This window comes from Lepidochelys kempii, chromosome 4, assembly GCF_965140285.1.
Source record: "Lepidochelys kempii isolate rLepKem1 chromosome 4, rLepKem1.hap1, whole genome shotgun sequence".
Lineage (NCBI taxonomy): Eukaryota > Metazoa > Chordata > Testudines > Cheloniidae > Lepidochelys > Lepidochelys kempii.
In genome coordinates, this window is record NC_136383.1 from 50,252,719 (window position 1) to 50,280,651 (window position 27,933).

A 27,933-nucleotide genomic window follows, 5' to 3' on the forward strand; every position below is an offset into this window, starting at 1 on the left:
ACTCATCTGCCTTGTTTACATTCAGACGTCTCCTGATAAAGTGGACTATGAGTACAGTGAGCTGCTGTTGTATCAGAATCAAGTCCTCCGAGAAGCAGGACTCTACAAAGAAGCCTTGGAACACCTTGGTACCTATGAAAAGCAGATCTGTGATAAACTGGCTGTTGAAGAAACTAAAGGTATTTTGCCTCTTCAGGATGCTGTCACTCTTTGTGCTTATACATATCTGCATTATGGAATCTTGTGTGTGGTTCCTGTATATGCTGTTTGAGAAACGAGCTATTTTTATATGACTGAATTATGAAGCATACCAGACAGGCCCGTTTAGGTCTACAAGAGTTAGCATTGGGTCTACTGTTTTCACTGGACTTTCTAATGTTCTTGGCAGAATTTAGCTCTCTTCTGGTGAGATACTACTTCCTGGTCCTGTCATGTTGGTGGGTGGGCCAGAGGTGTCTCTCCATGGCTTAAGATTATCTAAGGTGGCTGCTATGTGAAGACCCATAGCCCAAGTTAACATTTCTGTAGTAAGCACTAGCTTGTGCTGTGAAAGTTGCTGGAAGAGAGGAGAGGGGTAAGACTTTGCTCTTTTCTTCCTTTCTGTAGAGCAAAATTTCACTAAGTTATTGAGACTTTCCTCTAAACATGATTCCTTCTTAATTACCAGATCACCTCTGATGAATTCAGTCAAGTGTGCTTACTTGAATGGGTGTGTGAGGGGGAGGTGTCATCAGTTACGTGATGTCTAGTTACTTTTAAGTGTGTGTGTGTGTAAAATTACTTTTACTGTTTTTTAGCACTGCTAAGTCAATGCAGCTCTGAAATAGGTGGATTGTGTTCTGGCTGTAGCATCAACAGAAATGCTGGTTACACCTGCTGGTCCAAATTCTATCTTTGTTATCACTATGCCATCCCATTGCCAGCTGTCAGTGAGGGAAGAACTTGCCTGCAGAATCTCTCAGTACAACTCACAAGTTAGACAAATAGCTGATGTACAAATCTGAAAAGATGGTTTTTCACACTCAGACTTTGTAAACTTTTCCTTTTACTTGCAAACTGAGCATATTTGATTTTGACGTCAAGAAACTATAAACATGGAATACCACGTACCATTTTTAATTACTTTCCATAGTAGAACTGTACTTAGTTCTTTAAAAATTTTAATCAAGATACATCTAATTTTTGTTCCTCGCTCTTAATGAAGTAACTCCTTCTACCTATATAAGTCTTCAACTAAAAAGCTTAATGAGTTGTTGGCTGTGAACATGAAAAATTGTTAAACCTCAAAATTGAAGTTCTTGTCAGTCATACCATTGATATTCATGTCTAGGAAACGTAGATTAACAAAGACTTGAGGAATGTCTAACAGTCAAATTAGCACTACAGATGTTTAGCTGTTGCATTCTTCCTCACACTCAGTGTATAACTTTATGAATTTTAAACAGGAGAACTTCTGTTACAACTCTGCAGGCTGGAAGAAGCAGCTGAGGTGTATAGAGGATTGCAAGAAAGGAATCCTGAAAACTGGGCTTACTACAAAGGCTTAGAAAAGGCACTTAAACCAGGTAATGATTTTACAGCTTGTAATAATAGAGTATCAAGAATCTGTTTTTGCTCAGTTGTCATTTACTTATGCATTGAAAACATGCATTAAGTACGTTCTTAAAGGGACACATATATTTGACAACTTCTAGTCTAGTTTTTGATATGTAGTAGGGATTTTTTATGTTTTTGTTACTAACATTATCTTGAAAAACTTGCATGACTTTTTGTCCTGATGTCCTGTTTGTCTTCATTGGGTAAAAGATAGATAAATAAAAAATGGCAGATTGTAAGAGCTGTAGTCCTTCTGTTTGTATGAATGGTAGAAATAGAAGACAAAGTCCTTTTTTTAGAAGGGACACTATCAATTAAATTTTTTTCTCTGATCTCATTTATGGTAATCTTGTGTTTACAGTCAATATAATTTTCAGGCAGAAGTATGATTTCTTTGTTTATTTACTTTGTGCCTTTGACAGCACTTCAAATACAGTCAGTTTAATTGCTCCATCTGTATAGTTGGTTTTCCTCTGTGTGGGTCATTCACCCAGCAATGGAGGATAGAAACCTTTTTTTAAAAGGGGAAAATGCAATCAACAAACTTGCAGGGGGACTCATAACCGTTGTACCTGAAACTACTTTTTAATGACCTTTCAAAATGGACTACATTGCAAATTAACTATGTTACTTAAAGTATACAGCTACTACTTGCTATGCATTCTGGGGAGGGTGTAATTTAATTACCAGAAAAGATTCTTTTTAGTAGTTCCAAATTTTGTTTTGTTGTAGCCAATATGCTTGAGAGGCTGAAAATCTATGAAGAGGCCTGGACTAAGTACCCAAGGGGACTAGTTCCAAGAAGACTGCCACTAAACTTTTTATCTGGTATGTGCATTTTTGGCAAGCAAATAAAAATAATTTCACTTTTTTATTTCTTTTGCTAAAACTTCCTATTTAACAATATAAAAAGTTAAAATCGCAAAGTAATATTTGGTAAAAACAAAATCAACAGATCTTTTTCCCCCAAAGGTGAAAAGTTTAAGGAATGTTTGGACAAGTTTCTAAGGATGAATTTCAGCAAAGGCTGTCCACCTGTTTTTAATACTTTGAGATCATTGTACAAAGATAAAGAAAAGGTAAATGAATCTTTCCAACAATTTGGGTTTATTTTTATACACTAAAGGAATAAAAGCAACTTTATATTAAGTTGGAGCCTACTTTGGCCTGGAATTTCAGTGCTTAGACTGGGATCTCCCAGCTGACACTACTCTATTACTGTCACTGACTTGATTTTTCTCATTATTCTAGGTCACAACAGCAAAAATCCAGTTCTACATTTCCTATTGTGCAAATTTACATAGCTCTTTTCCAAGTCAGTTGTACCAAACCATGAACTACTTAACAGAAATCAATTAAGTGTATGTGTACACAAAATTGTCAGGATTTCTCTCTATATGCCAACAGGAGAGATGGGAATTGAGCACATTCCCCTCTGTACTAGGACTTAGTATATTGCAATAGTAGATCTCTTATCGTCCGTGTGGACAACACCAAGGACGTTCATGTTAAAGTGAAATAACACCTGGATCACTAATATTTCTTGTTTTGTCTTTGCATGTGGAGGTGGTAATTATAGAAGAGTTGGTGGTAGGTTATGAAACTTCTCTAAAAAGCTGCAGGTTATTTAATCCCAATGGTGAGTAACAATGATTTAATACTTTATGAAAACACTGTGCCAATCATATGTTATATGTAACAATTCAGGCAGGGGTGAAGGAATAGGAAAAAAAAACCCTACAAACTTTTGAAAGTGGAGAAGTGAGCTGTAGCCCTCCTTACAATTTGAGTACCATAGTATGTTCTCAATCTGTACTCAGAATGTATGCTGTTTTAGCCTAGGCAGCTGTCCGCACTCACTTCAAGATATCATACGATGGGACACCCTTAAATGTGATGAGGAAAGAATTATAATTATGGCAGCCATGTGAAATAAAAATGGATTATGTTGTAACTGTATTGATAGTATTTAGTATATACATTGTTCATGTTACAATAAAACTTTCTATTTACAGAGAAGAACTTGAGATGTAAAATTCCCATATTTAGATATCTTGGCCAGTCTGTCTTTTTCCAAGAAATGATGACTGTTTCACAATCTTGTAAAGACCTTCTTTGGGCAGTTAATTAAAAATTCATCCTTCCTTGAATGTGAAAACATTGTCTACATGTAAACTTGCAGCAGTTAACAAAAGATTTGTTTTTCAAACCAGTGCAAGTAGTGTGGAGATGCTCTTTAGCTAAGAGAATGGCTTACTTTATTTTGGCTTGGTTTTTTTACAATATTAAGCTAAACTGAAATAAGCCAATCTTTCAAACTGAATTCAAAATTTAAACATAAACTTGTATTGGCTTTTTTAAAAAAACTTTAAATTAGGGCACATTTGTGTGGACATGGCTGAACAAAACTCAATCTGTTTAATTTTCATTGGAGAGAAAGTATTAAAAGTAAAAATATGACTGTGGGGTAAATCATGTCATATGTAAGGCTGTTTTAGTCATGGGTATTTTTAGTAAAAGTCATGGACAGGTCATAGGCAGTAAACAAAAATTCACAGCCTGTGACCTGTCCATGACTTGTACGATATACCCCAAACTAAAACTTGGGCCCGGGGGCCTGCGGGTGCTCGATAGGGGAGCGGTCAGCGGCGCATGGGCCGGGACCCCCACAGGTGCTGGGGGGAGCAGGTGACAGTGCACAGCCAGGACCCGTACTGGTGGGGGTGGGCAGGTGGTGGCACACAGCCTGGGACCCCCCGCTGGGGTGGGGATGGGTGGCCTGGGACCCCTGTTGTTGCTGGGGGAGGGTGCGGTGGGCGAGACGGGGTTGGAGGGGCTGGCAGGCTCCCTACCTGGCTCCGCACAATTCCCCGGAAGCAGATGGCATGTTCCTGCAGCTCCTCAGGGGAGGGAAGGCCTGGGGGATGCCGCACACTGCCCCTGCCACAAACTCTGGCTCTGTAGCTCCCCTTGGCCAGGAACCGCAGTCAGTGGGAGCTGCAGGAGCGGTGCCTGCAAGCAGGGGCAGCACGCAGAGCCCCCTCACCCTCTGCCTAGCAGCTGCAGGGACATGCCAGCCGCTTCCGGGGAGTACCATCCCAAGGTAAGCACCGCCCTCCACCCCAGCCCCCTGAGCCAGCTGCAACGGCCGCCGCAAAAGTCACAGCAAGTCATGAAATCCGTGACCCTGACAGACATGCAGCCTTAGTTATAGGTACAGTAACTCGTCACTTAACGTTGTCCAGGTTAACATTGTTTCCTTGTTATGTTGCTGAACGATTAGAGAACATGCTTGTTTAAAGTTGTGCAGTGCTCCCTTATAACATCATTTGGCAGCCGCCTGCTTTGTCCACTGCTTGCAGAAAGAGCAACCCGCTGGAGCGAGCTGGTGAGGGCTTGGAACCAGGGTGTACCGGCAGCCCTCCGATCAGCTCCCTGTTCCCCTAAGGTCCCTGTGCGACAGCTGCCCAGCAGGCTATCAATTGCCAGCAGTTCAGCTGTCCCTCCCCGCACTGCCATGTGCTGCTCCTGCCTTCTGCCTTGGAGCTGCTCCTGGGAGCCTTCTGCTTGCTATGCAGAGGGTGCGGGGGGGAAGAAGGGTGCTAAAGTCAGGGTGTCCCCCTCCTGCTCCCCACTCCTGCCCTCCATCTCTACAGAGCAGGGGGGACACAACAGGGCTCAGGACTAAGGGAGCTTGCTGGCAGCAGCTGCTGTCTCAACTTTCTGATCTACTTAAAGGCAGGTTTCAGAGTAGCAGTAGTGTTCGTCTGTAGTCGCAAAAAGAAAAGGAGGACTTGTGGCACCTTAGAGACTAACAAATTTATTTGAGCATAAGCTTTCGTGAGCTACAGCTCACTTCATCGGATGCATTCAGTGGAAAATACAGTGGGGAGATTTATATACGCAGAGAACATGAAACAATGGGTGTTACCGTACGCACTGTAACTAGAGTGATCACTTAAGGTGAGCTATTACCAGCAGGAGAGCGGGTGGGGGGGGAAACCTTTTGTAGTGGTAATCAAGGTGGGCCATTTCCGGCAGTTGACAAGAACGTCTGAGGAACAGTGGGGGGTGGAGGTGATAAATATGGGAAAATAGTTTTACTTTGTGTAATGACCCATCCACTCCCAGTCTCTATTCAAGCCTAAGTTAATTGTATCTAGTTTGCAAATTAATTCCAATTCAGACTCGTTGGAGTCTGTTTTTGAAGTTTTTTTGCTGAAGTATTGCCACTTTTAGGTCAGAAACTGAGTGACCAGAGAGACTGAAGTGATCTCCGACTGGTTTTTGAATGTTATAATTCTTGACGTCTGATTTGTGTCCATTTATTCTTTTACGTAGAGACTGTCCAGTTTGACCAATGTACATGGCAGAGAGGCATTGCTGCACATGATGGCATATATCACATTGGTAGATGTGCAGGTGAACGAGCCTCTGATAGTGTGGCTGGTGTGATTAGGTCCTATGATGGTGTCCCCTGAATAGATATGTGGGCACAGTTGGCAACAAACTTTGTTGCAAGGACAGGTTCCTGGGTTAGTGGTTCCGTTGTGTGGTGTGCGCTTGCTGGTCAGTATTTGCTTCAGGTTGAGGGGCTGGCTATAACCAAGGACTGGCCTGTCTCCCAAGATCTGTGAGAGTGATGGGTCGTCCTTCAGGATAGGTTGTAGATCCTTGATGATGCGTTGGAGAGGTTTTAGTTGGGGGTTGAAGGTGATGGCCGCTAGCCATCACCTTCAGCCCCCAACTAAAACGTCTCCAATGCATCATCAGGGATCTACAACCTATCCTGGAGGACGGACACACACACACACACACACACACACCCCGTTTCCTCAGACATTCTTGTCAACTGCTGGAAATGGCCCACCTTGATTATCGCTACAAAAGGTTCCCCCCGCCTCCCCTCCGCTCTCCTGCTGGTAATAGCTCACCTTAAGTGATCACTCTGGTTACAGTGTGTATGGAAACACCCTTTGTTTCATGTTCTCTATGTATATAAATCTCCCCACTGTATTTTCCACGGAATGCATCCGATGAAGTGAGCTGTAGCTCACGAAAGCTTATGCTCAAATAAATTTGTTGGTCTCTAAGGTGCCACAAGTACTCCTTTTTTTTTTTTTTTATTTTAAAGGCAGTGTACTTAGAGTGGGGTCAGCATACTTAAAGGGGCAATGCTTGTCTCTCTCACACAGGGTGTGTGTGTCTGTTTGTGTCTCTCTCTTTCTCTGCCATGCTGTGTCTCCTCCCTCCATTACTGCTACCTTGTAGAGTGTGAGGCTACATTAACAACAGTGTGTTAACCATTGAGGGCTCAGCCAAGTGCTAGTTCATCATTTAGCATTAAGGCATTCCGTGGGAAATATCCCACCCACTGACTCCACCACCTGAACCAAGCTTCACAATCATCATTGCTGTGTACAGTATTAAATTGTTTGTTTAAAACTTATCGTGTGTGTGTGTGTATTTTTATATATATGTATACACAAAGTATTATGTCTGGCAAAAAAAAATTCCATGGAATCTAACTCTACCTCCCCCCCTCTCACCCCCGCGATGTACATTAATTCTTATGGGGAAATTGGATTCGCTTAACATTGTTTTGCTTAAAGTTGCATTTTTCAGGAACATAACTACAATGTTAAGTGAGGCGTTACTATACTGAAGAATTAAAGCCTTTGGACTTGTTCTGGTACTGGGCACTCCATTCCCAATTCAGAGTGAACTTAACTTTAGGCCTTGAGTAGTCTCTACTGACTGGTGCTTAAGTGCTTTACTGGATCAGGGGCTCAGCGTGTTGCAGGATCAAGTCCTTTCAGAGTCATGGTTTGTGTTGCACACAAAGGAGATATCTTATGATTTAGGGTTACTTTGGAAAAAATTGGAATACATTTATCTATTCAAGGTGGGTTTAATCCAACGCCAGCTATGTCCAAAGCTTTTTAAAGATATTTATAATGAGACCAGAATAGATTGGTGCCACTTAATCTGAGCTAGTTAAATATTTAAAGTGCTTTAAATTGGTGTATTGAAAATATACTGATGTAAATGCCGAACACAATGATATATTTCAGTTGCTAACATTTGCAATTGGCATACTATGTCTTTGACCTAAATCAGTAATTTACTGTAAAGTGCTAAGATTACTCTCCAGATAAAGTAGACATGTTTCCTACTTTTGATTTATCAGTGGGTTGAGAGGTAGATATAGAGATAAACAATGAATTCTGTACACTACATCAATAGGATATTCCTTGTGCTATATGCTGGTTAAATGGAATATATGACATCTTTTCCCCCCATAGATGACGGTAAAGAAGAACCTCCAACCACTTTACTGTGGGTCCAGTACTACTTAGCACAACATTATGACAAAATTGGGCAGCCATCCATGGCTCTGGAATACATAAATGCTGCTATAGAAAGTACTCCCACCTTGATAGAACTCTTCCTTGTGAAGGCTAAAATCTATAAGGTAATCTTGATTGATTTGTTCTTAATTATCAGATATGACTTTTCTCTTTTATTTTGCAGTGAAACCTTTAATCATGACTGTACTTCCCTGTAGTGGTTCAGCACTAATATTGGTTGAGGAGTTGGGTTTTGTATGAGCAGACTTTTACAAAACCTAAGACCCATAGAAATGTTTCCATGAGTTCTTAAAATTCCATATAGTAGAACCTCCCTAAATTTACATCAATTAGTTTATTGCAAATTAGTAATCATTACTAATTATTAGTAAAAAACAATTAGAAAGGAAAAGTGTTATCACAAAATGTACTTTGTTGATTGACGGTTATTGTAATTTTAGTTTACTTTGCTAAATCATAATAAATTAGTAAACTTATTAATTATTTTTTAAATAATCATGTCCTAAAAACACCCTAATCTGACCCCAATTCTCTGTAACAACTCAAAGTGCTGTAGTGAGGCCTAGTTTTATTAAGAGGTCTTAGGCTTGTGAATTAGCAAAATATGGATTAACAAGGTCTGTTTGGAGACAGTAGTGTCAAAGGAGGGAAACTATAATATTGAGATGCAGTTGTATCGCCGCTTTTTTGTTGTGAGGTATGGTTTTGTTTATGAAACAGTCTTCTTACAACAAAGTTTTTGGTACCTTGTTTAAATTAACCCTATTTTATAATATTTAATTTGTTAATGAAGAGTGGGTGGATAAGGCTAAACTGTATGCATTTTATAATTTCCTTGCTTACTTGATTTGAATTTTTCTTTTTAAGCATGCTGGAAACATTAAAGAAGCTGCGAGGTGGATGGATGAAGCCCAGGCTTTGGACACAGCAGACAGATTTATCAACTCCAAATGTGCAAAATATATGTTGAAAGCCAACTTGATTAAAGAGGCAGAAGAAATGTGTTCTAAGTTTACAAGGGTTTGTTCCTGTTACTATAGTTTTTGATGAATAAAATGTAGACATCATCAAGTGTAAAGTACGTTGCATATTTTAGCTGTCCTTCTGAGCCTCTAAATTGGTCAGTAATTTCTTTCCCTGTTCTGGCTGAGTTATGAAGGTTGCTCACTTCACTTGTAGCAGTTTGTAGCTAAATTTCATTTACATGGTGATAATGGCTCCATAGTTAAGGTTAAGCTGAGTTTTGCACTTACAAGGATTCAACTTCTTTGTTACATATGAAAAATGCAGTACATCCTCCCCAAAAGTACAGCACTCTGAGTACAGAAGTTTCTGCAGACTTACAGATAAATCAATTTAGATTTTAAATTAATTCTTAAAATTCCCTTACAAAATTTAGAATCCTTTGTCAAATCCTTTTTTGTTCCAAATGATCTCAACAACAGAGACTATTTAAACTTTCCTCATAGAAGTTCCATATAGTTGGTAATAGTATTCTTTGAGGTCCCTTATCTCTGGAACAGGCTATCCCCATCCCATATGTCTGAAATATCCTGAGTATAACGATTTCCAAGGCATACTCCAAGGTGCATCTTATTTGTTGGGCTGCTGGGGAGGTGGACTTTTGAGAGTAATCGGAGTTGTGGGGAGGACAGTTTTGTGTTCTGCAGGTTGTTTAATTTTATTTCTTCTTGTTTATGGCAGAGACATCTTTAGCCTTGGATAGGCGCTCTGTTTTTGTTTTATAAATTAGAGGCTAAAATGCACTGAAATCTTGATCATGGGCTACATGTGAAGAATTTTTGAGAATTGACTGTCACTTTTCGCCAGTGTTCTTCATAACTGAAAGTTTATTTTTCAGCAGAGGCTGGCATAGTCTTTCATCAGCTTGCTCCCTTTCAAAATGGTTGCTCTCTTATTGTTTACAGAGGCACTGAGGCCACAAGCTGCCGTTAGTTATTGCCTCCATTGCTCTGTTCCTCTCTTCCTTCAGGGAAGGCAGGAGGGAGGAGAAAACTGAGGTGTGCCTGAGCAGAGAAATGTTTTTGGATTATTTCTAATATTTCTGTTTTGCTTTTAGGAAGGAACCTCAGCAGTAGAGAACTTGAATGAAATGCAGTGCATGTGGTTCCAGACAGAATGTGCCCAAGCTTACAAGGCAATGAATAAATTTGGAGAAGCACTTAAGAAATGCCATGAAATCGAGAGAGTATGTGTCTAAGTAATTTAATCTGTTAAAATTTCCAGTTTTGCTTTACTGTCATTGCATGTTTTCATCTAAACATTAACATCTCTAGCCTGGCCCTTAGAAACCTTGTAATTTCCTGTGGCATGCTATGGCCTTCCAAGTGTGAAAGAGCAGCCTATACCCATGTCTAATTGTAACTGTATTAAATAAAGCTCTAATCCTGCAAACACACGTGTTTAATCTTACTCATATGAGTAGTCCCATTGTGTTCAATGAAAGTACTCGTATGAGTAAAGTTAAACATGTGCCTAAATGCTTGCAGGATTGGAACTTAATCTGCATGGGTTTTGACAAACAAGGCCATTGTAATGACTTTTTTAGTCCTAAAATGCCAGAAAGCAGCCAGAAGCTCAGAATGATTTTTCTCTGGTTTAATTGCTGAAGGAGAAAAATTGTGCCACAAGTCAAAACTTTGTTTGGTACTCTGAAACTACTCAACTTGTGTGCTTAAGGCTCGACCACTCCACAAAGTCTTCCATGGCTTTTTTCTTCAAAATTTATAGTTCATGTTAAATTCTTTCTCACAAAATAAATATTCTTTTACAAGTTTGTTTGTTTTCCAGCACTCTCCTCTCCTCTCTATTCGCTGTAGTAGTGTCTGAAAGAATTAAACTTGTGCTTTTTGGTCCTGACTTGTTATACTCTACATTGGTCCTGGAGTAGTTCCTTTTTTGACATTGGGTATTAGGCAGTTCGTGGAATTATTTTTGTCAGCTTTTAGGAGAAAAACGTCATTTTGTAACTTCACCCATAACTTCATACATTTTTCTTAAGTCCAAGTACCAAAACTTGAATGACACTCACTAGTTGAGTATGTAAGGCACTGATCCATTATCAGTTGGCCGGTTTTTCTTCAGTTGCAATTTTTTTCCATAGCTGCGTCTAAGAAAATATGTATTTGAATTTCAGGTTTGTTTGGTTCTCTAACACTTGCTAAAACTTGCTGTTTTCTGTTAGCATTTTGTAGAAATTACAGATGACCAGTTTGACTTCCACACTTACTGTATGAGAAAGATTACACTTAGGTCTTATGTGGACTTGTTAAAACTAGAAGACGTACTTCGGCAACATCCATTTTACTTCAAGGCTGCACGAATTGCCATAGAGATATATTTGAAGCTTCATGATAATCCTCTAACAGATGAGAATAAAGAACACGAGGCTGATACAGGTATAAGAAATTTCCTGGATTTATTTTGTGTGCAGTTTATGTATTTGGGGTATATTCTGTAGATATAGATATTTGTATGTTTGACATTGATAGTTAGACTGGAGCTCCTAATTCAGTGGTAAAAGTTGCAAGCCAGAAATTGACTTGTAACAAGTGAATGCTAACTTTCTATTAAAAATAGAGGCAGTGTATCCCAGTGGGTAGAGAGCTGGACTGAGACTCAGGAGATCTGGTTTCTATTCTGTCACTAGCCTGCTTGGTGACATTGGACAAGTCACTTTAACTCTCTGTGCCAGTTTCCCCATCTGTAAAAATGGGATAATGATACTAACCTCCTCTGTTCAAGTGCTTTCAGATCTACAGATGAAAAATGGTGTTATTACTTCTACGCATTCTGTTTATACAATGCAGATTTATAGTTAAAATCCAAGTAGGATTTTGATGGGATAATTCTAAAACACTTTTTCAAACCCTTTTATAATTTCCAAAGAAAACCATTCAAATTTCATTTGAGACTGATCAAGAAAATGCTGCATATTCATGGTCTCTTGTCTCGATGAAGCAGATCTCAGGGGTTGCATTTGAAGCAGCTGTTCTTCCAACAAGTTTCAGCACAATTCGAAGGTGACCTGCAAAAGGTAGAAAAATTGAGTTGTGCTGTTGTGACATTCCCCAAGGTACAATCTAGACTGATGGACAGCTGTGACCCCGCAATTCTCCGGTGCCTTTTACACGGTGTAGCTGTGACAGCATCCACTCGTGGTCAGCTCACACACTGCTTCCAGCATGTAAATCGCTTCTAGCTATACTGTATGAGTGCTACAGCCACGCATTAATTACACTGCAGGGCAACACCAGCAAACTCCCGGTCCCAGACTTTCACCCCAACTGTGCGTCCTGTACTGCCCAGCACCTTCCTGGACAATACAAGTTTGGTGTAAAGTCCATCGTTTCATTAATAGAAATTTATATGCACAAATCTTGTTATCTCAAATGAAGTTTCTGAAATACTTCAGTCCAAACACACACTGGTTTAGATAAAACAATAAAACAAGTTTAGTAATTACAGAAAGATAGATTTTAAGTGATTACAAGTAATGAGGCATAAAAGTCAGAATTGGTTACAAAGAAATACAAAATAAAATGTAACTGACACCTACCTTAACAAGCTAAGTGATTTCAAAGCAAAAGTCTCTCACTACATGTTTTAGCAGTCTTACGGACTGAAATTCTTTCAGCCATGATCCCTCCCCAGTCCATTGATGCTTCCTTTGTCCTTCAAGTGTTGATGATGCCGTCAGTAGAGATGAAGGGAGAGATATTTTGAGGACAGGAACCTCTAGCTGTTTCTTTGCCAAAGCGTAAATTTCTCACTCACCCTTTTTCCTGCTGAACAATGGTCGTGTAACCAGGTGATAGTTCATTTGATTTTGTTTACACCTGGCTGAGGCATCAGTTTGCCTTTTGTCTTTGAGGAACTGGTTTAGGCCTGCTTTTCTAAACTTGGAATGTGTCTCAGTAATGTTAAATCTTATAACTTTATATATAGTGTTGCCACGCACAATTTACCAGGACAATAATGATCAGGAAATTGAGTTTTCAAATAATACCTCACAAGGCATACTTTGTACAAAATCCATTATAGTTTTGTAAAAGGGGCAAACATGAGGGTACAGACTGTCACAGATGTCTTCTGCTTTTTGATCTATAAAGTCCTCAGTGTTAAGTATTTGGTGGGGGGCGGATGGGTGTTTTTATTATTAAAATGTCAGTCTGGCCTTCTTAACTGAAGGACAACTTGGATGACTTGTGGACTGGGGACTTAATAGAGGAGTTGAAAGGAAGGGTACTGAATCTTTGTTAAAGAAATAGGAATGAACAAAACTAGACAGTTTAAAAAGTTTAGTGAAAATTGCTTCTCATCTCAGTTTCACTTGCATAGCTTCAGGTCTAAAGAAGCTAGAAAAGGCACAAATGCAATATGTTTTTACAGATTAATTTTTGGATTTTGTTTCAAACTTTCACAATGCCTTGGTTGTTATGGAAATCCCAAATGTGAATCAAATGTAAACTGATGCAGTGTTACCTCTCAATTCTGCCTATTCATCTGTGTAGGCAGTGAAAAGTTAAACCTAATCACACCATATATTTAAAAATTTAATTGTTTACCTCAAATATTTTTGCTAAATGTTTACGTAATTTGTTAAGCAGGTGCTTTCTTTAGTTGTTAAAACTCAAGGATCTGTTCTCTGCTCTGAGTTCTACTCCCAGCTCTGCCACTGACTTGTTAAGTCAAAACTTTTTACAAATGTAATGGCAGCATTACTTAATAGGAAAAATATGGGTTAGAAAATAGACGTGGAAACTGGCAGTCGTTTGAAGTAGAGTAAATTCAAATATGTAGTTTTAAAAAAATCAAATCTGTGTCATCACCCATTTATTGAAACATTGTGTGCAGCAAATATGTCTGACAAGGAGCTAAAGAAGCTTCGCAATAAGCAGAGAAGAGCACAGAAAAAAGCACAACTAGAGGAAGAGAAGAAGAATGCAGAAAAAGAGAAGCAGCAGAGAAATCAGAAGAAGAAAAAGGATGATGATGATGAGGAAATTGGTGGTCCAAAAGAAGAACTTATCCCTGAGAAACTAGCAAAGGTACTTGCCTGACTGTGTTCAGTAACTGGCTATGAGATTAAAATCATCTTTGCAGCATATTATCTTGAACTCCAGAGAGCCATTAAATTTTATTCTTGCATAACTTCTATTCAGAAGTGTCACCATTTCAAAACAAAGGTTTCTGGAACAATTTCTTATCTGGTTTGTAATCTACAAGTTTTATGGAGGAACTGAGTTTGTCTCTAATCCTTCAAAGACCACATGCATTGCAGCAAGAACTGTTGTTCAGTCATTCACAATAAGTAGAAATATCTTCATAAATGTGTTGTACTAGGTCACTAATTAGATTTATCATCAAGTTTAGCAGGTTAAAAATCTTCATATTCTGAAGGTGAGATTGATACATTCATTTTTACATTCTTCACATCACATAGTAATTTGTATTTGCAGTTTGTCAGGCATTGTGGAATTTGTAGGAATCAGGAGGTAACTGAAAAAGTTTCAGTAAAATGATTGAGAAAATTGGGTGAAACATTTGTTTGGAATTACCTGGAGGATGAGTTTGAGGTTGGATTACAAGTTATGGAATAATTTACACTCAAAGAAACTGCAGTAGGTAGAGGGAGAACAACGTATGAGAAGAATGTTCTATGCTTCTGTTCTTGTGAAACATAGGCTTTGAGTAGGAGGAATAGAAAAACATTTGAAGTGTAGGGAACAGCACGGAAGAGTTTAGGTTGGACAGATAGGGAGAGCAGACTAATTCCATGAGGATCTTGAATACTATTGTAAAAAGAAAAGGAGTACTTGTGGCACCTTAGAGACTAACCAATTTATTTGAGCATAAGCTTTCGTGAGCTACAGCTCACTTCATCGGATGCATTCAGTGGAAAATACAGTGAGGAGATTTATATAAACACAGAACATGAAAAAATGGGTGTTTATCATGCACACTGTAAGGAGAGTGATCACTTAAGATGAGCTATTACCAGCAGGAGAGTGGGGGGGAGAAAACCCTTTGTAGTGATAATCAAGGTGGGCCATTTCCAGCAGTTAACAAGAACGTCTGAGGAACAGTGGGGGGGAGGGGGAATAAACAAGGGAAACAGTTTTACTTTGTGTAATGACTCAACCACTCCCAGTCTCTATTCAAGCCTAAGTTAATTGTATCCAGTTTGCAAATTAATTCCAATTCAGCAGTCTCTCGGAGTCTGTTTCTGAAGTCTTTTTGTTGAAGAATTGCCACTTTTAGGTCAGAAACCGAGTGACTAGAGACACTGAAGTGTTCTCCAACTGGTTTATGAACGTTACAATTCTTGACATCTGATTTGTGTCCATTTATTCTTTTACGTAGAGACTGTCTGGTTTGGCCAGTGTAGATGGCAGAGGGGCATTGCTGCACATGATGGCATATATCACATTGGTAGATGTGCAGGTGAACGAGCCTCTGACAGCGTGGCTGATGTGATTAGGCCCTATGATGGTGTCCCCGAATAGATATGCGGACACAGTTGGCAACAGGCTTTGTTGCAAGGATAGGTTCCTGGGTTAGTGGTTCTGTTGTGTGGTGTGTGGTTGCTGGTGAGTATTTGCTTCAGGTTGGGGGGCTGTCTGTAGGCAAGGACTGGCCTGTCTCCCAAGATCTGTGAGGGTGATGGGTCGTCCTTCAGGATAGGTTGTAGATCCTTGATGATGCATTGGAGAGGTTTTAGTTGGGAGCTGAAGGTGATGGCTAGTGGCGTTCTGTTATTTTCTTTGTTGGGCCTGTCCTGTAGTAGGTGACTTCTGGGTACTCTTCTGGCTCTGTCAATCTGTTTCTTCACTTCAGCAGGTGGGTATTGTAGTTGTAAGAATGCTTGATAGAGATCTTGTAGGCGTTTGTCTGAGGGGTTGGAGCAAATGCGGTTCTATCGTAGAGCTTGGCTGTAGACAATGGATCGTGTGATGTGGTCTGGGTGAAAGCTGGAGGCATGTAGGTAAGCATAGCGGTCAGTAGGTTTCCGGTATAGGGTGGTGTTTGTGACCATCGCTTATTAGCACTGTAGTGTCCAGGAAGTGGATCTCTTGTGTGGACTGGTCCAGGGTGAGGTTGATGGTGGGATGGAAATTGTTGAAATCATGGTGGAATTCCTCAAGGGCTTCTTTTCCATGGGTCCACATGATGAAGATGTCATCAATATAGCGCAAGTAGAGTAGGGGCATTAGGGGACGAGAGCTGAGGGAGAGCTGTCACCTACTACAGGACAGGCCCAACAAAGAAAATAACAGAACGCCATTAGTCGTTACCTTCAGCCCCCAACTAAAACCTCTCCAACGTATCATCAAGGATCTATAACCTATCCTGAAGGATGACCCACCGCTCTCACAAATCTTGGGAGACAGGCCAGTCCTTGCCTACAGACAGCCCCCCAACCTGAAGCAAATACTCACCAGCAACCATACAACACAACCACTAACCCAAGAACCTATCCTTGCAACAAAGCCCGTTGCCAACTGTGTCCACATATCTATTCAGGGGACACCATCATAGGGCCTAATCACATCAGCCACGCTGTCAGAGGCTCGTTCACCTGCACATCTACCAATATGATATATGTCATCATGTGCAGCAATGCCTCTCTGCTATCTACATTGGCCAAACCGGACAGTCTCTACGTAGAAGAATAAATGGACACAAATCAGACGTCAAGAATTATAACATTCAAAAACCAGTCGGAGAATACCTCAGTCTCTCTGGTCACTCGGTTTCTGACCTAAAAGTGGCAATTCTTCAACAAAAAGACTTCAGAAACAGACTCCGAGAGACTGCTGAATTGGAATTAATTTGCAAACTGGATACAATTAACTTAGGCTTGAATAGAGACTGGGAGTGGTTGAGTCATTACACAAAGTAAAACTGTTTCCCTTGTTTATTCCCCCTCCCCCCCACTGTTCCTCAGACGTTCTTGTTAACTGCTGGAAATGGCCCACCTTGATTATCACTACAAAGGGTTTTCTCCCCCCCGACTCTCCTGCTGGTAATAGCTCATCTTAAGTGATCACTCTCCTTACAGTGTGCATGATAAACACCCATTTTTTCATGTTCTGTGTTTATATAAATCTCCTCACTGTATTTTCCACTGAATGCATCCGATGAAGTGAGCTGTAGCTCACGAAAGCTTATGCTCAAATAAATTGGTTAGTCTCTAAGGTGCCACAAGTACTCCTTTTCCTTTTGCGAATACAGACTAACATGGCTGCTACTCTGAAACCTGAATACTATTGGGGGATTTTTAACTGAAAGCTGATATGGTGACAGGAAGCCAGTGATTTGAAAAGATTGATTTGGTTTTTGGTATGGAAATTAAATAAATACAGATTGAGCAAGTTGAATTTTAGAGACAAGGCTGAGCAAAACCACAGAGAAAGGAATTACACTAATGCATATTAGTTCTGATGAAGACCATGGATAAGAGCTGTGGCAGAGGAATAGTTGAGTGACCAGTTCTGATTTTGTATGAAGCTTATCTGCGAGGAGTGAAGCAAAGAAAGCTTTGTGTGGCAAGTGAAATGCCAGCATTGAATGCAACAAAACGTTGTCTAACTTTAAAATTCTCAGTAGGGTAATCTCTGTTGACAGACCTTAATTAAAACTTAATATTTGGCTTTTGGCAGAAAATGACTTGGATTCTCCTGTTTTTGAAAGAGTGTATTACCAGTGATAAAGGCAACAGCTGGCTCTTGTTTAAATTGCTTCAGTCTCTAAACATTAGACATCTGAGGCTACCATGAGGGTTCAGTAAGTGTTTTAGCACCAGGGCCTCTAACTAATCCCTAAACTAACCTGCAGTAAGGCAGACTTTCTGTTTTATTAACCATCAGAGAGGGATCTCTGGTAGAACAAATCCTTCAAAATGGTGGATACTGCAGATGCCTTGTCAGAAGAATGCTGACTGCACTAGTCATGTTAGCTGAGCTAACGGCAGCTGCTCCCCATGCCTTTTTTGGGCCTCTCTGCTCATAGAAATGTCAGTATCTCCATATGCAGGCAGATACTGTGGGATTAGGAGAGGTGTCTCTTGTCCCTTGGCTAATATGTATCAATATGTTTTATTTCCTGCTCTGAATTTATCTTTTGTTCCTTTTCAATTGGAAAAAACTCTCCTTGGGCTCTGAGAGATTATATTAAGGGTACGCCTCAGAGAAACAGAAGTGTACAACTACCACTCTGTTTCTGCTATGATGAGTAAGAGGAGCAATGGCTGCAGATAGTGATCTCTTTTCCACTGGCACTAGCCGAGTGAGGCAAAGCTCCTCCTTTGGGTGCATTACATACATTTTATGAAGAATCATGGTATCAGGGAAGCAGTGTTTGGGTATGTGATCTGAGCTAAATGTATACACAAGCTATTGTTGCATCAGCAGGATTCCCTTCTACTGAACCACAGGAGGTTTGTCAGGTGGAGTACCATTGTGTTGCTTCTGTATTGTCTTGCAGCCCTGTGTAGTTCCTGAGTGCCCTTCCTATTTGGATCTTTCTGCTCCTGTGACATCCAAGTAAGGTGCTCCTCAGCCAAACTTCAGCTTCTCCCCCGAGACTCCCTTTTCCCACCAGAAATGCGGTGATTTGTGGAAACTGCCAGTAGCAGGAGGAGTGAGGACATTAGAGGTGCTTAGGAGCAGATTAGAGGAATAGCTGGAAGAAGTGGGGAGGAAGCAGGAGCATTTCCTGTCTTTTCCACCTGACAGACTTCCTTTGGTTCATCAGAGACTCCTCTTATAATCCCAAGATAGTTGGAAGACCTCAGGAAGGTTGGAAGACGGGGACGGGAGGTGACTAACTGAGAACATAGGGCTTGGGGCAGTGTGAGAGGAGCTAGTCTTTTGGAATGGACTTCCTAAAAGGCTTCAGGAGAGAGGAGAACCCCCAGTGAATCTTAGGAGACTCAGCAGGAGCTCTCACAAATCTTTTGGAGAGGAAATTGTTTTCTACTGATGAGCCCCCCTGTTGGCTAGTTAAATTTTGAGATCCATCTCTATAAGGGAAAGGGCTAGAGAAGTTTTTAATTTTTTTTTAAGTGAATTAGACAAAAGATTCCTAAATTATGACATCCAGAGTTGTTCAGAAATCCCAAAGTAACATTGTTGCACTTCTTAGAAAATAAACACAAAGCAGGAGAGAAATAAAACTTTGTTTACTGGACTGTTCTAGCTGGGATCTAGTGACCAAGATCAACATTTAGTCACTTAAAGTCTACCTTAAAGCTTATCAGTGTCTTAATTGGGACTGGTGCTATGGGTTGACAGCTCCAGTGACTGTCGAGTGGCATGTCAACTGAGTGCTAGATACCTGAGGATACTTTTTTTTTTTAAAAAGGCCACCAAAGCAGGCTAATACTTTGACAATCCATGTTCTTATACCAATATATGAATGCAATATCTGACATGCAATATATGAAATAATATACTTTCAGGGCATCCAGTGTACATCACCCTATGAGAGCTGTCCTATTGCTGGTTTGATTTCAAACTAGAAAGTTCATATTTCTATTGGTAAAGAAGAAAATTAATCTAATTCATTTTATTCCCATTTGAATTGCATATTTCTTGCCTTTTTAGGTTGAAGCACCTTTGGAAGAAGCCATTAAATTTTTAACACCGTTGAAGAATTTGGTGAAGAACAAAATAGAGACCCATCTTTTTGCTTTTGAGATTTACTTCAGGAAAGGTAGGTGAGAGAACTAATAGAATAAAGAACTTTGTAGTTATCACACTAGAATAATTTTCATAGATATTACATTAATCATCACTGACCTATACTGCTGTAGTATCACTAGTTGATGCAGATTGCTTTTAATTGGACACATCCCCTCCCCTGATTGTTCTGTGGAATAACAAGGACCACCTTTTTCACAGATCTGGAAGAGCTGGTGTTTATCCAGTTTTTTTGCTGTATTCTTTAAATCCTTACGAACCAGAGATAAATACGCAAACTTTCACATTCCCAGTGTGCTTGCTTGCACCAATAGTCATTCATGCATGCAAGTTAAAGGTATGCAGATTTTTACATTTGGATTTAAGTGTCCTAATCTAATTTCAGGCTCGTGTTCTTATGTAAATATAGGTAATATTCAGGTTTCTTTCACTCTGATGTGTTTTGTAGCAGAAAGATCCTCACTGTATTGAATCAGGACACTCGTAAGTCAAAATGGGATATGCTCTTAACATCTGTCATAAATATAAAGGGAAGGGTAACCATCTTTCTGTATACAGTGCTATAAAATCCCTCCTGGCCAGAGGCAAAACCCTTTCACCTGTAAAGGGTTAAGAAGCTAAGGTAACTTCGCTGGCACCTGACCCAAAATGACCAATGAGGGGACAAGATACTTTCAGATCTGGAGGGGGGGTTTGGTCTGTCTGTGTGATGCTTTTGCTGGGAACAGATCAGGAATGCAGCCTTCCAACTCCTGTTAAGTTAGTAAGTAATCTAGTTAGAAAATGCGTTAGATTTTCTTTTGTTTAATGGCTGGTAAATTACGCTGTGCTGGAGGGAATGTATATTCCGGTTTTTGTGTCTTTTTGTAACTTAAGGTTTTGCCTAGAGGGATTCTCTGTTTTGAATCTGATTACCCTGTAAGGTATTTACCATCCTGATTACAGAGGTGATTCTTTTAACTTTTCTTTAATTACAATTCTTCTTAAGATCCAAGGGTTTGGGTCTGTGTTCACCTGTACCAATTGGTGAGGATTATTATCAAGCTTTCCCCAGGAAAGGGGGTGTATGGCTTGTGGGGGATATTTTGGGGGAAGACGTCTCCAAGTGGTCTCTTTCCCTGTTCTTTGTTTAAAATGCTTGGTGGTGGCAGCATACTGTTCAAGGACAAGGCAAAGTTTGTACCTTCGGGAAGTTTTTAACCTAAACTGGTAAGAATAAGCTTAGGGGGTCTTTCATGCAGGTCCCCACATCTGTACCTTAGAGTTCAGAGTGGGAAGGAACCTTGACAACGTCCATGTGTGATCAGTACAGTTAAGTTGCACTTAGGTCAGGGCTCTTCATTGAGGGGTTGTGGGCAGTGTTCTCTTCCCTCCTATTGGGTCCAGACTGAATAACAGGTATCCTATTGCTGCTTAGGATTCTGTGACACAGACCACGTCAGTGTTATCTACACTTGCCTCTGTGGTGACTTCAGCACTGATACCTCTGATGTTGTTTTTTTTCCTGCCTTTGTTTCAGCTAAGAAAAAAAAATTGTGATTTGAATGCCCTTAGGCATTTCTGCCATGCACCAAAACTGAAATCTGCAGTACCTTTTCACCATAACCTTAATTTGGCCATATTGTACTGTATTGAGATACTGTACTACCTGTACAGTAATATGAAACACTACAAAAAGAACAAGATACTCAATTGATGTCCAAACTAGAAAATTTGATTGCTTAACTTTTGTACATTTAAGTTATCAAATAAAACATTGTTTTAGTTTGAATAGCTTGTATTTTCATTCACTCACTAACTTTAATGAAGTAGGGGTGAATTACTTGCAAAAGAAGCAAAGGTAATACATTCATCTTTGATTTGTTCTGGTTATTGACATTTCAGATATAATTTTCTTTCTCAATCTTAACATCTAAAACTTAATTTGATGGTTTCATTTAAAAGATTTTCAGAGATAGTTCTATAACCACCCACCACCATTATTTCATTTACAGAGAAATTTCTTCTGATGCTGCAGTCTGTGAAGAGAGCATTTGCTATTGACTCCAGTAATCCTTGGCTTCATGAGTGTATGATTCACCTCTTTGGCAGTGGTATGTATCTGTCGTATATATCTCTACGTAAAGTATTCCTAGAGGAATTCTGCACCAAAAAATTAAAAATTCTGTGCCAAAATTTTTTATATTCTTCACACGAGTTGTTAAAATTATGCAAAATTCTGCATATTTTATTTGTCAAAATAACACAATATAATCATGTCAGTTTCAATTATTTTAGTAATTTATTTCAAATTAAGGGATGGTCTAGATAATATTTAGTCCTGCCATGAGTGCAGGGGACTGGACAAGATGACCCCTCGAGGTCCCTTCCAGTCCTATGAATCTATGATATCTGTCAAGAAGTATGTCTATAACAATACAGTCCACAAAGAAGATTCAGGAAATGTTTTTTGACAAATACATTCCTTATTAGGCATATTAAGACACAACTTTGAGTAATAATTCATTTAAAACTACAATACAGAAACTTATTTCCCCATTCCCCTCAGAAGCAGTGAAAAGGCTTGGGTGGGGAGGCAGAGGTCAGGGTACTGGAGGAGATGAGGGAGAGGGAAGTAATTCCTGGGAAGAAGCTTAGAAGTGAACCTGGAGGGTTGTTGAGTGTGTGTGGGAGAAGTATGGAAGAGTTTGGGGTAGGAAGGTTAGGGGGTGGAATTGCTAAGGAGTTGGGGAACCTCACCCATGCAGACTGTGGCTGACCCCTAACCTCTTTCATTTAGTCAGACACATCTGCCCCTGTCCCCATGTGTCCCTGCACCCCACTCCCATTCATCCCCCACCTGTCTGTCCCACACTAGCCCTTCTGAACCCAGGTCTGACACCCACCCAGAAGTCCCATGTGCCCCATACTGTCCATCCCCTCCATATTCTGTGCCTCCTCACTTGGCCCCACAGGCAGGGTGCTTTGAGGAATGCAGCTTTTTCTCCTACATATCCATAGAGGGCTGCTCCCACCTGGGAGCAGCTGCCCTCTGGTCTGGTTCCACAGCAGCCTCTGGTGGGCAAAAGAATGTATTTTCTGCGGAGAAAACAAATTTTGCCGGGGACATGAATTCTGCACGTGTGCAGTGGTGCAGAATTCCCGCAGGAGTAATATGTATGCTATCTGCAGCTATCTTTTGTGGTAATCTGTTTCCGTTTACAAACTATCAACACAATTAATTCAAAATATTTAATATCAAATGTACATGCATTAGAATGCTCTTTAAATGACTAACTTCATGTTGCTAAATTAACAGTACAGTTTTGGCTACTACAGAGTGACTTAAAGGAGCGCTGTGATATTAACAATCATATTCTGTAAACAAACTTCTTAACCAGTGCTATTAAAAGTAAGGAATTTTAAGTCAAATTTACTTCCTGCTATGTAAGTTCTGTTGCTTTTTTGCATTTCTTGCAGCTATGATAATGAAAATCAGTGAATACAGATTTACCTTTTCGTAAACATTTTACCTTTTCGTAAACATTTTACTTTCATGTTTGTAATGCTGCAGTCTTTGGGTTACAAATGCTCCATGAGAATACTACTTTGTTTTTTCAGAACTTTAATTTTGGCCCAAACTTATGTTGACATTATCCTTTTAACTAATGTGATTTCCTCAGTTTTAGAAAACCCTTTGATAATTTTAGAGGTTTTTTCCCCCCATTCTAAGGCAATGGTACCTAAAGCAATTGGTTTTGCAGTTAAATGGCTATGGGGTTGGAGAGAGGTGTTTTCTTTTTTTAAATGTGGCATAGCCAAAGTACTTGTTTGTGTTTGGTGGTATAAAAGATTTTGTGGGGATCTTGTATGTCCTGCATAACTTGGGAGTGGTTTTGCCAGTTCTTGGCATCAAGTGAAGTCAATTGTGAGTAGTTGACTAAAGTGGCCATCTGAAACTCATATCAGTATAGTTTTATACCACAACATGCCTTCATGAATTTTGTATAAAATGTATACTCAACACCTAAATCTTGCTATTTGTTAAGAAGAAAACATTCTGAGACTTTTTTTTTTAAACTTTTTATTAAGGCAAAGTTGCACTAAAATGTTAACATGCTACATCTTACATTACTGATGACTTGTTCAGGTTAATACTTTTAAACTGTTCAGTAAAATATTTTTAGGAAAGCCTCCTGTGTTCTGTGCACTTATCCATAAAATAAAATATACAAAAGGACTGTCCACTAATACAGTTTTTCAATGGCCCTGATTAACTTCTGCTGACAAACTCTTTAGATGTGATCTGCAAAGCGGGGGAGGAAAAATTGGGATTGTGCACTTCTGCTTCTTTATGTTTTTAGGACACCTAAAGGCTAATTTACATGCTGTTAAGAAGTTTGTTGGAACCCCACCTCTTCTCCAATCCTGCTGGAAGAGTAGAACTGTTATATCATAGGGCAGGCAATTTCTCCAGGTAGGAGATGTGCTTATACAAAATGTTGCTTAGAGTACTATATGCCTGAAGTCTACTTTGGTGAAAGAGTCTAAGTGAATTTAGAAATGGTTGAATGTGTGGGACAAAGAACAGATGGTGGTCCTGTGGCTCTATACTTCCAGCAGGATGTGGGAGAAGAGGACAATGGATCTGTACTTTCAGCAGGATGGAAGAAGATGAGGATGGGTCAACAAAGGCTTTTTATTTCTTTTAATTTTTTTTTTTTTTTTTACATCGGGAACACAGGTCTTGTTTTGAGAAGAACTGCTTATTTGCTGTATTTAAAACTTGTTTAAGATTAAATACCTGAGCAAAGAGTTAGAAGAAAAGTTCTTTTTTGTTAAAGGTTCAGCACTCCTGCACTTTTCGTTAAGGGGTCCCAATCTACATCACTGCTTTCTGAAAAAAGACCCATAAGCAGAACAGGGAAGCTGTTTAAGGGATCCCGTTCTCTGTACCCTCCCTGACTGACACACATCACAGATGCTTCAGGGACAGCCAGGAGTGTCCATCTGAGCCACCTGCAGATGCAGGGGACATAGTCTCAGGATAATCTGAAGTTACTGATAGAAGTAACTTCATGGATAATGTTTCTGCCTGTTCTGCAGGAGTGCACAGTGGTGCAAATCCTGAAAGTGCATCCAAGATGTACTATATAAGCAGAGAGGAGCTTGATCATGCTTTGTCTGCCTGGAAGCCATTAGGCTCTGGAAGTGGAGTCATCAACATAGGATAACCCCGCTGGCTCTGGGCATCCCACTTTCCACTGGCAGACTTGTTAATTAGACATGCAGTGACCAACCATAAGTGGCCAATGAAGAAATTTGTCATAGATCCCATATTTCATTTATGAGGAGCTACCATAGTAGACTTGTTTGCCACAGGGGACAACACCAAATGACAGACTTCTCCAGAGGAGGCATGAGGCAAGGACCATTGCTGGACACCTTTCTTTGGTGGTATCAAGGACTCCCCTTGTCTTCCCACAGATTCCCCTGATCTTCAGAATAGCATCCAAGATCAGGAGAGACCACACTACAAAAATCCTGATAGCTCTTTACTGGCTGAGACAGATTTTTGGTTGTTGGATCTTCTGTAGACATTCACATGACCTCCCGGGCACCTCATGGCCTACTTTGGACATAATATCTTGGAATCACAGTCAGTTCTTCTTTGAGTAGCGTCCCTATGGATGCTCCACTTCAGGTGTGCTTGTGCCTCTTGAGCCTTGATCAGAGATTTTCCATTAGCAGCATCTGTTCAGCCCACATATATGCATGCCACACACCAAGGGTATATAGAGTTGCGCTGGCAAACCGCCCTCAGTTTCTTCACTACCACCTTGGTCTGAGGCAGAGCTCCACCATGCCTTAGTGTGTTCTTCAGTTGTTTTTTTAGTTAATTTAGTGATTCTAGTTAACATTAGTTGTTGCTGTTAGTAGTGAGAGGTTTGGGGTTTTTTTCTCTCCCTTTTCTTGGGAGCTTATATGGCTTGGCTGAGCATGCCTTGCTAGCCAGGTTTCATATGTTGCCTCTGTTGTCAGGAGGCTGTCCCAGTCAGCGAGAGCCACTCTAAGTGTATCCATTGCTTGGAAGAGTCCCATATGTCCTAAGAGTGTAACTTTTGCCTAGTTCCCAAATCTAGAGCACAGAAGAATCAGGAGACCAAACTGAGGCTTCTGATGATGGAGTGCTCCCTTCGACCCACTTCTGAGTCAGGACAGGAGTGCGCACACATGCCATACATCTGTCTCTTGCCAGATCCATTGCCCCTTTGACCTCAACCAGGTCTCTCCTAAGAGGGGCAAGATTTCAGAGAACTCTGGGAAAGCTCCAAAGAGGAGGAGCTTGGTCTCCCACCACAAAAAGCTGGCTCCCAAAAAGCTCCAATCTCACACTGAGTCTATGGTGTTGGAGCCCTCAATGGCTTGGCTAAGTACTCTGGAAATGAAGGACTTTTCTCTGGTACCAGCAGATTTGTGAGATCCCAGAGTGCTTTGGAGAAGCACAGCTCTAGGAGGCCCGCCATTATTGTCTGTGAAGGACAGGGAGGCCTAGGACATACATTCCTCTAGAACGGCACCATCTGCATCAGACTTACTATCAGTGTCTTCTCATTCGGCACCGTCGGTCCCAGGAAAATTGAAGCACCAACAGTTTTGGTCCTGGCTCCAGATCAATGGTATCACCCACCTCAACTGCTGCATCAGTACTGACCCACTCGGTACTGCAGGAATTCTGCTACTCTAGAGACATGCCAGTTTTAGATGATCCAGAGTCCCCACTTCTTAGGGATACTGAATGACTCCCAGTACCGGGGCCCCGGTCTTTGGACTATCCTTCCTTCCTGGTATTTTTCTACTGCCCCCCGCCTTCCCATTGGAGGACGCTGAGGAGGAGGCTGAAGACCTTCAATCAGTCTCCTCATCAGTGCAGGGCTCCCCTCCACATCCATACAGTAACCCATACTTTGACAAGGATCCTCACCCACAACAGGGATGGAGAGATCAGTATTGCGTGCCAGCCCCTCTCCAATATGCCTCCCCGCCCCCCCATGCCATACTGGGATCCTTGGGATCAGCAACAGTTTGCCAGATCTCTAGCTCCATTGCACTGAGAAGCTAGGGCTAAACAGTGTGCTCTATCAAATCCCCAACATGAGATGACCTTTGAACAGCAGGAGACTAGGGTGGATAAGGAGGCCACCCTTTGAACTCTTATTTCATCCTCGACTCTTAGTGAGGCCATCTTGCTTACACCACTATCAATGGCCAATGATTTCTGACAGTTCAAAAACCTTATGAAGAGGGTGGCTGCCAACCTTCTCAAGAGGTATGTGAAGGATAAAGGCCCACAACACAAGCTCCGTCCAGCTCTTTCAGTCACCACCACCCACATGGGTTGTGCTATCTGTTTAGTGAAGTGCTCCTAGATCCAGTAAAGACTGTGTGGCAAACTCATGTCACCATCCCACCAACTTGCAGATGGGCAGATAAGAAATATTATGTCTCTCCCAGGGACTCAGAATTTTTGTTTTCCCACTCACTCACCTAATTCCATGGTAATGGAAGTAAATGAGAGGGGTAAACAGCATCACTCTAGGTCTACCCCTTATGAGAACCAGAAGAGGTTAGACCTTCTTGGCTGAAAGGTTTACTCATCTGCAACCCTCTAGTTTTGGATAGCAAACTATCAGGCAATCATGGCCAAGTATAACTTCACAAATTACATCAAGTTTGCAGCAATTAGTGAACGTTTTCCATAGGAGCATAATAGAGAACACTGCTTATTCTATGCCCTCAAGATTTATTAAGGGTTTAGGGAACCTTTACCCCCCTGGTTAAGGATCCTACTCTTTCTTGGGATCTCAACTTTGTATTTAGCTACCTCATGGGGCTTCTGTGTGAACTTATGGCATCCTGCTCCTTGCTTCACTTAGCTGTGGACAGGCCATATTCATAGATATCACATCAGCCTGCAAGGTTGGGGAGATTGGGGCATTGTTCACAGACCTCCCATTTACGGTATTTTTCAAGGATAAGGTCTTACCTAACGTGCTGTCAGATTTTCATCTTAACCAGGCCATTCATCTATCAGTATTTTTCCCTAGTCCACATAGATCTCAGTATGAGACCTTCTTTCATACTTCGGATATTATACAGGCGTTGGCCTTTTATCTAGATGGGACCAAACAATTTTGGAAATCACCTAGACGGTCTCCATCGCAGAGAGATCCAAGGGGTCCACGATCTCTACACAGAGG

General features: G+C 40.6%; 1 protein-coding gene across 2 annotated transcripts in view; it reads left to right on the top strand.

The window, feature by feature from the left end:
- The window catches only part of NAA15 (N-alpha-acetyltransferase 15, NatA auxiliary subunit), a 62,283-nt gene that overhangs the window by 23,852 nt on the left and 10,498 nt on the right, over positions 1 to 27,933 (top strand). For both annotated transcript variants that reach the window (XM_073341162.2, XM_073341163.2), the window contains exons 6-17: positions 26 to 179; positions 1,446 to 1,565; positions 2,329 to 2,424; positions 2,569 to 2,675; positions 3,163 to 3,235; positions 7,902 to 8,071; positions 8,835 to 8,987; positions 10,048 to 10,176; positions 11,173 to 11,386; positions 13,845 to 14,038; positions 19,598 to 19,706; positions 21,688 to 21,786. In XM_073341162.2, coding sequence (XP_073197263.1) covers positions 26 to 179; positions 1,446 to 1,565; positions 2,329 to 2,424; positions 2,569 to 2,675; positions 3,163 to 3,235; positions 7,902 to 8,071; positions 8,835 to 8,987; positions 10,048 to 10,176; positions 11,173 to 11,386; positions 13,845 to 14,038; positions 19,598 to 19,706; positions 21,688 to 21,786 — 1,618 coding nt within the window. The remainder of the gene's footprint in view (positions 1 to 25; positions 180 to 1,445; positions 1,566 to 2,328; positions 2,425 to 2,568; positions 2,676 to 3,162; positions 3,236 to 7,901; positions 8,072 to 8,834; positions 8,988 to 10,047; positions 10,177 to 11,172; positions 11,387 to 13,844; positions 14,039 to 19,597; positions 19,707 to 21,687; positions 21,787 to 27,933) is intronic.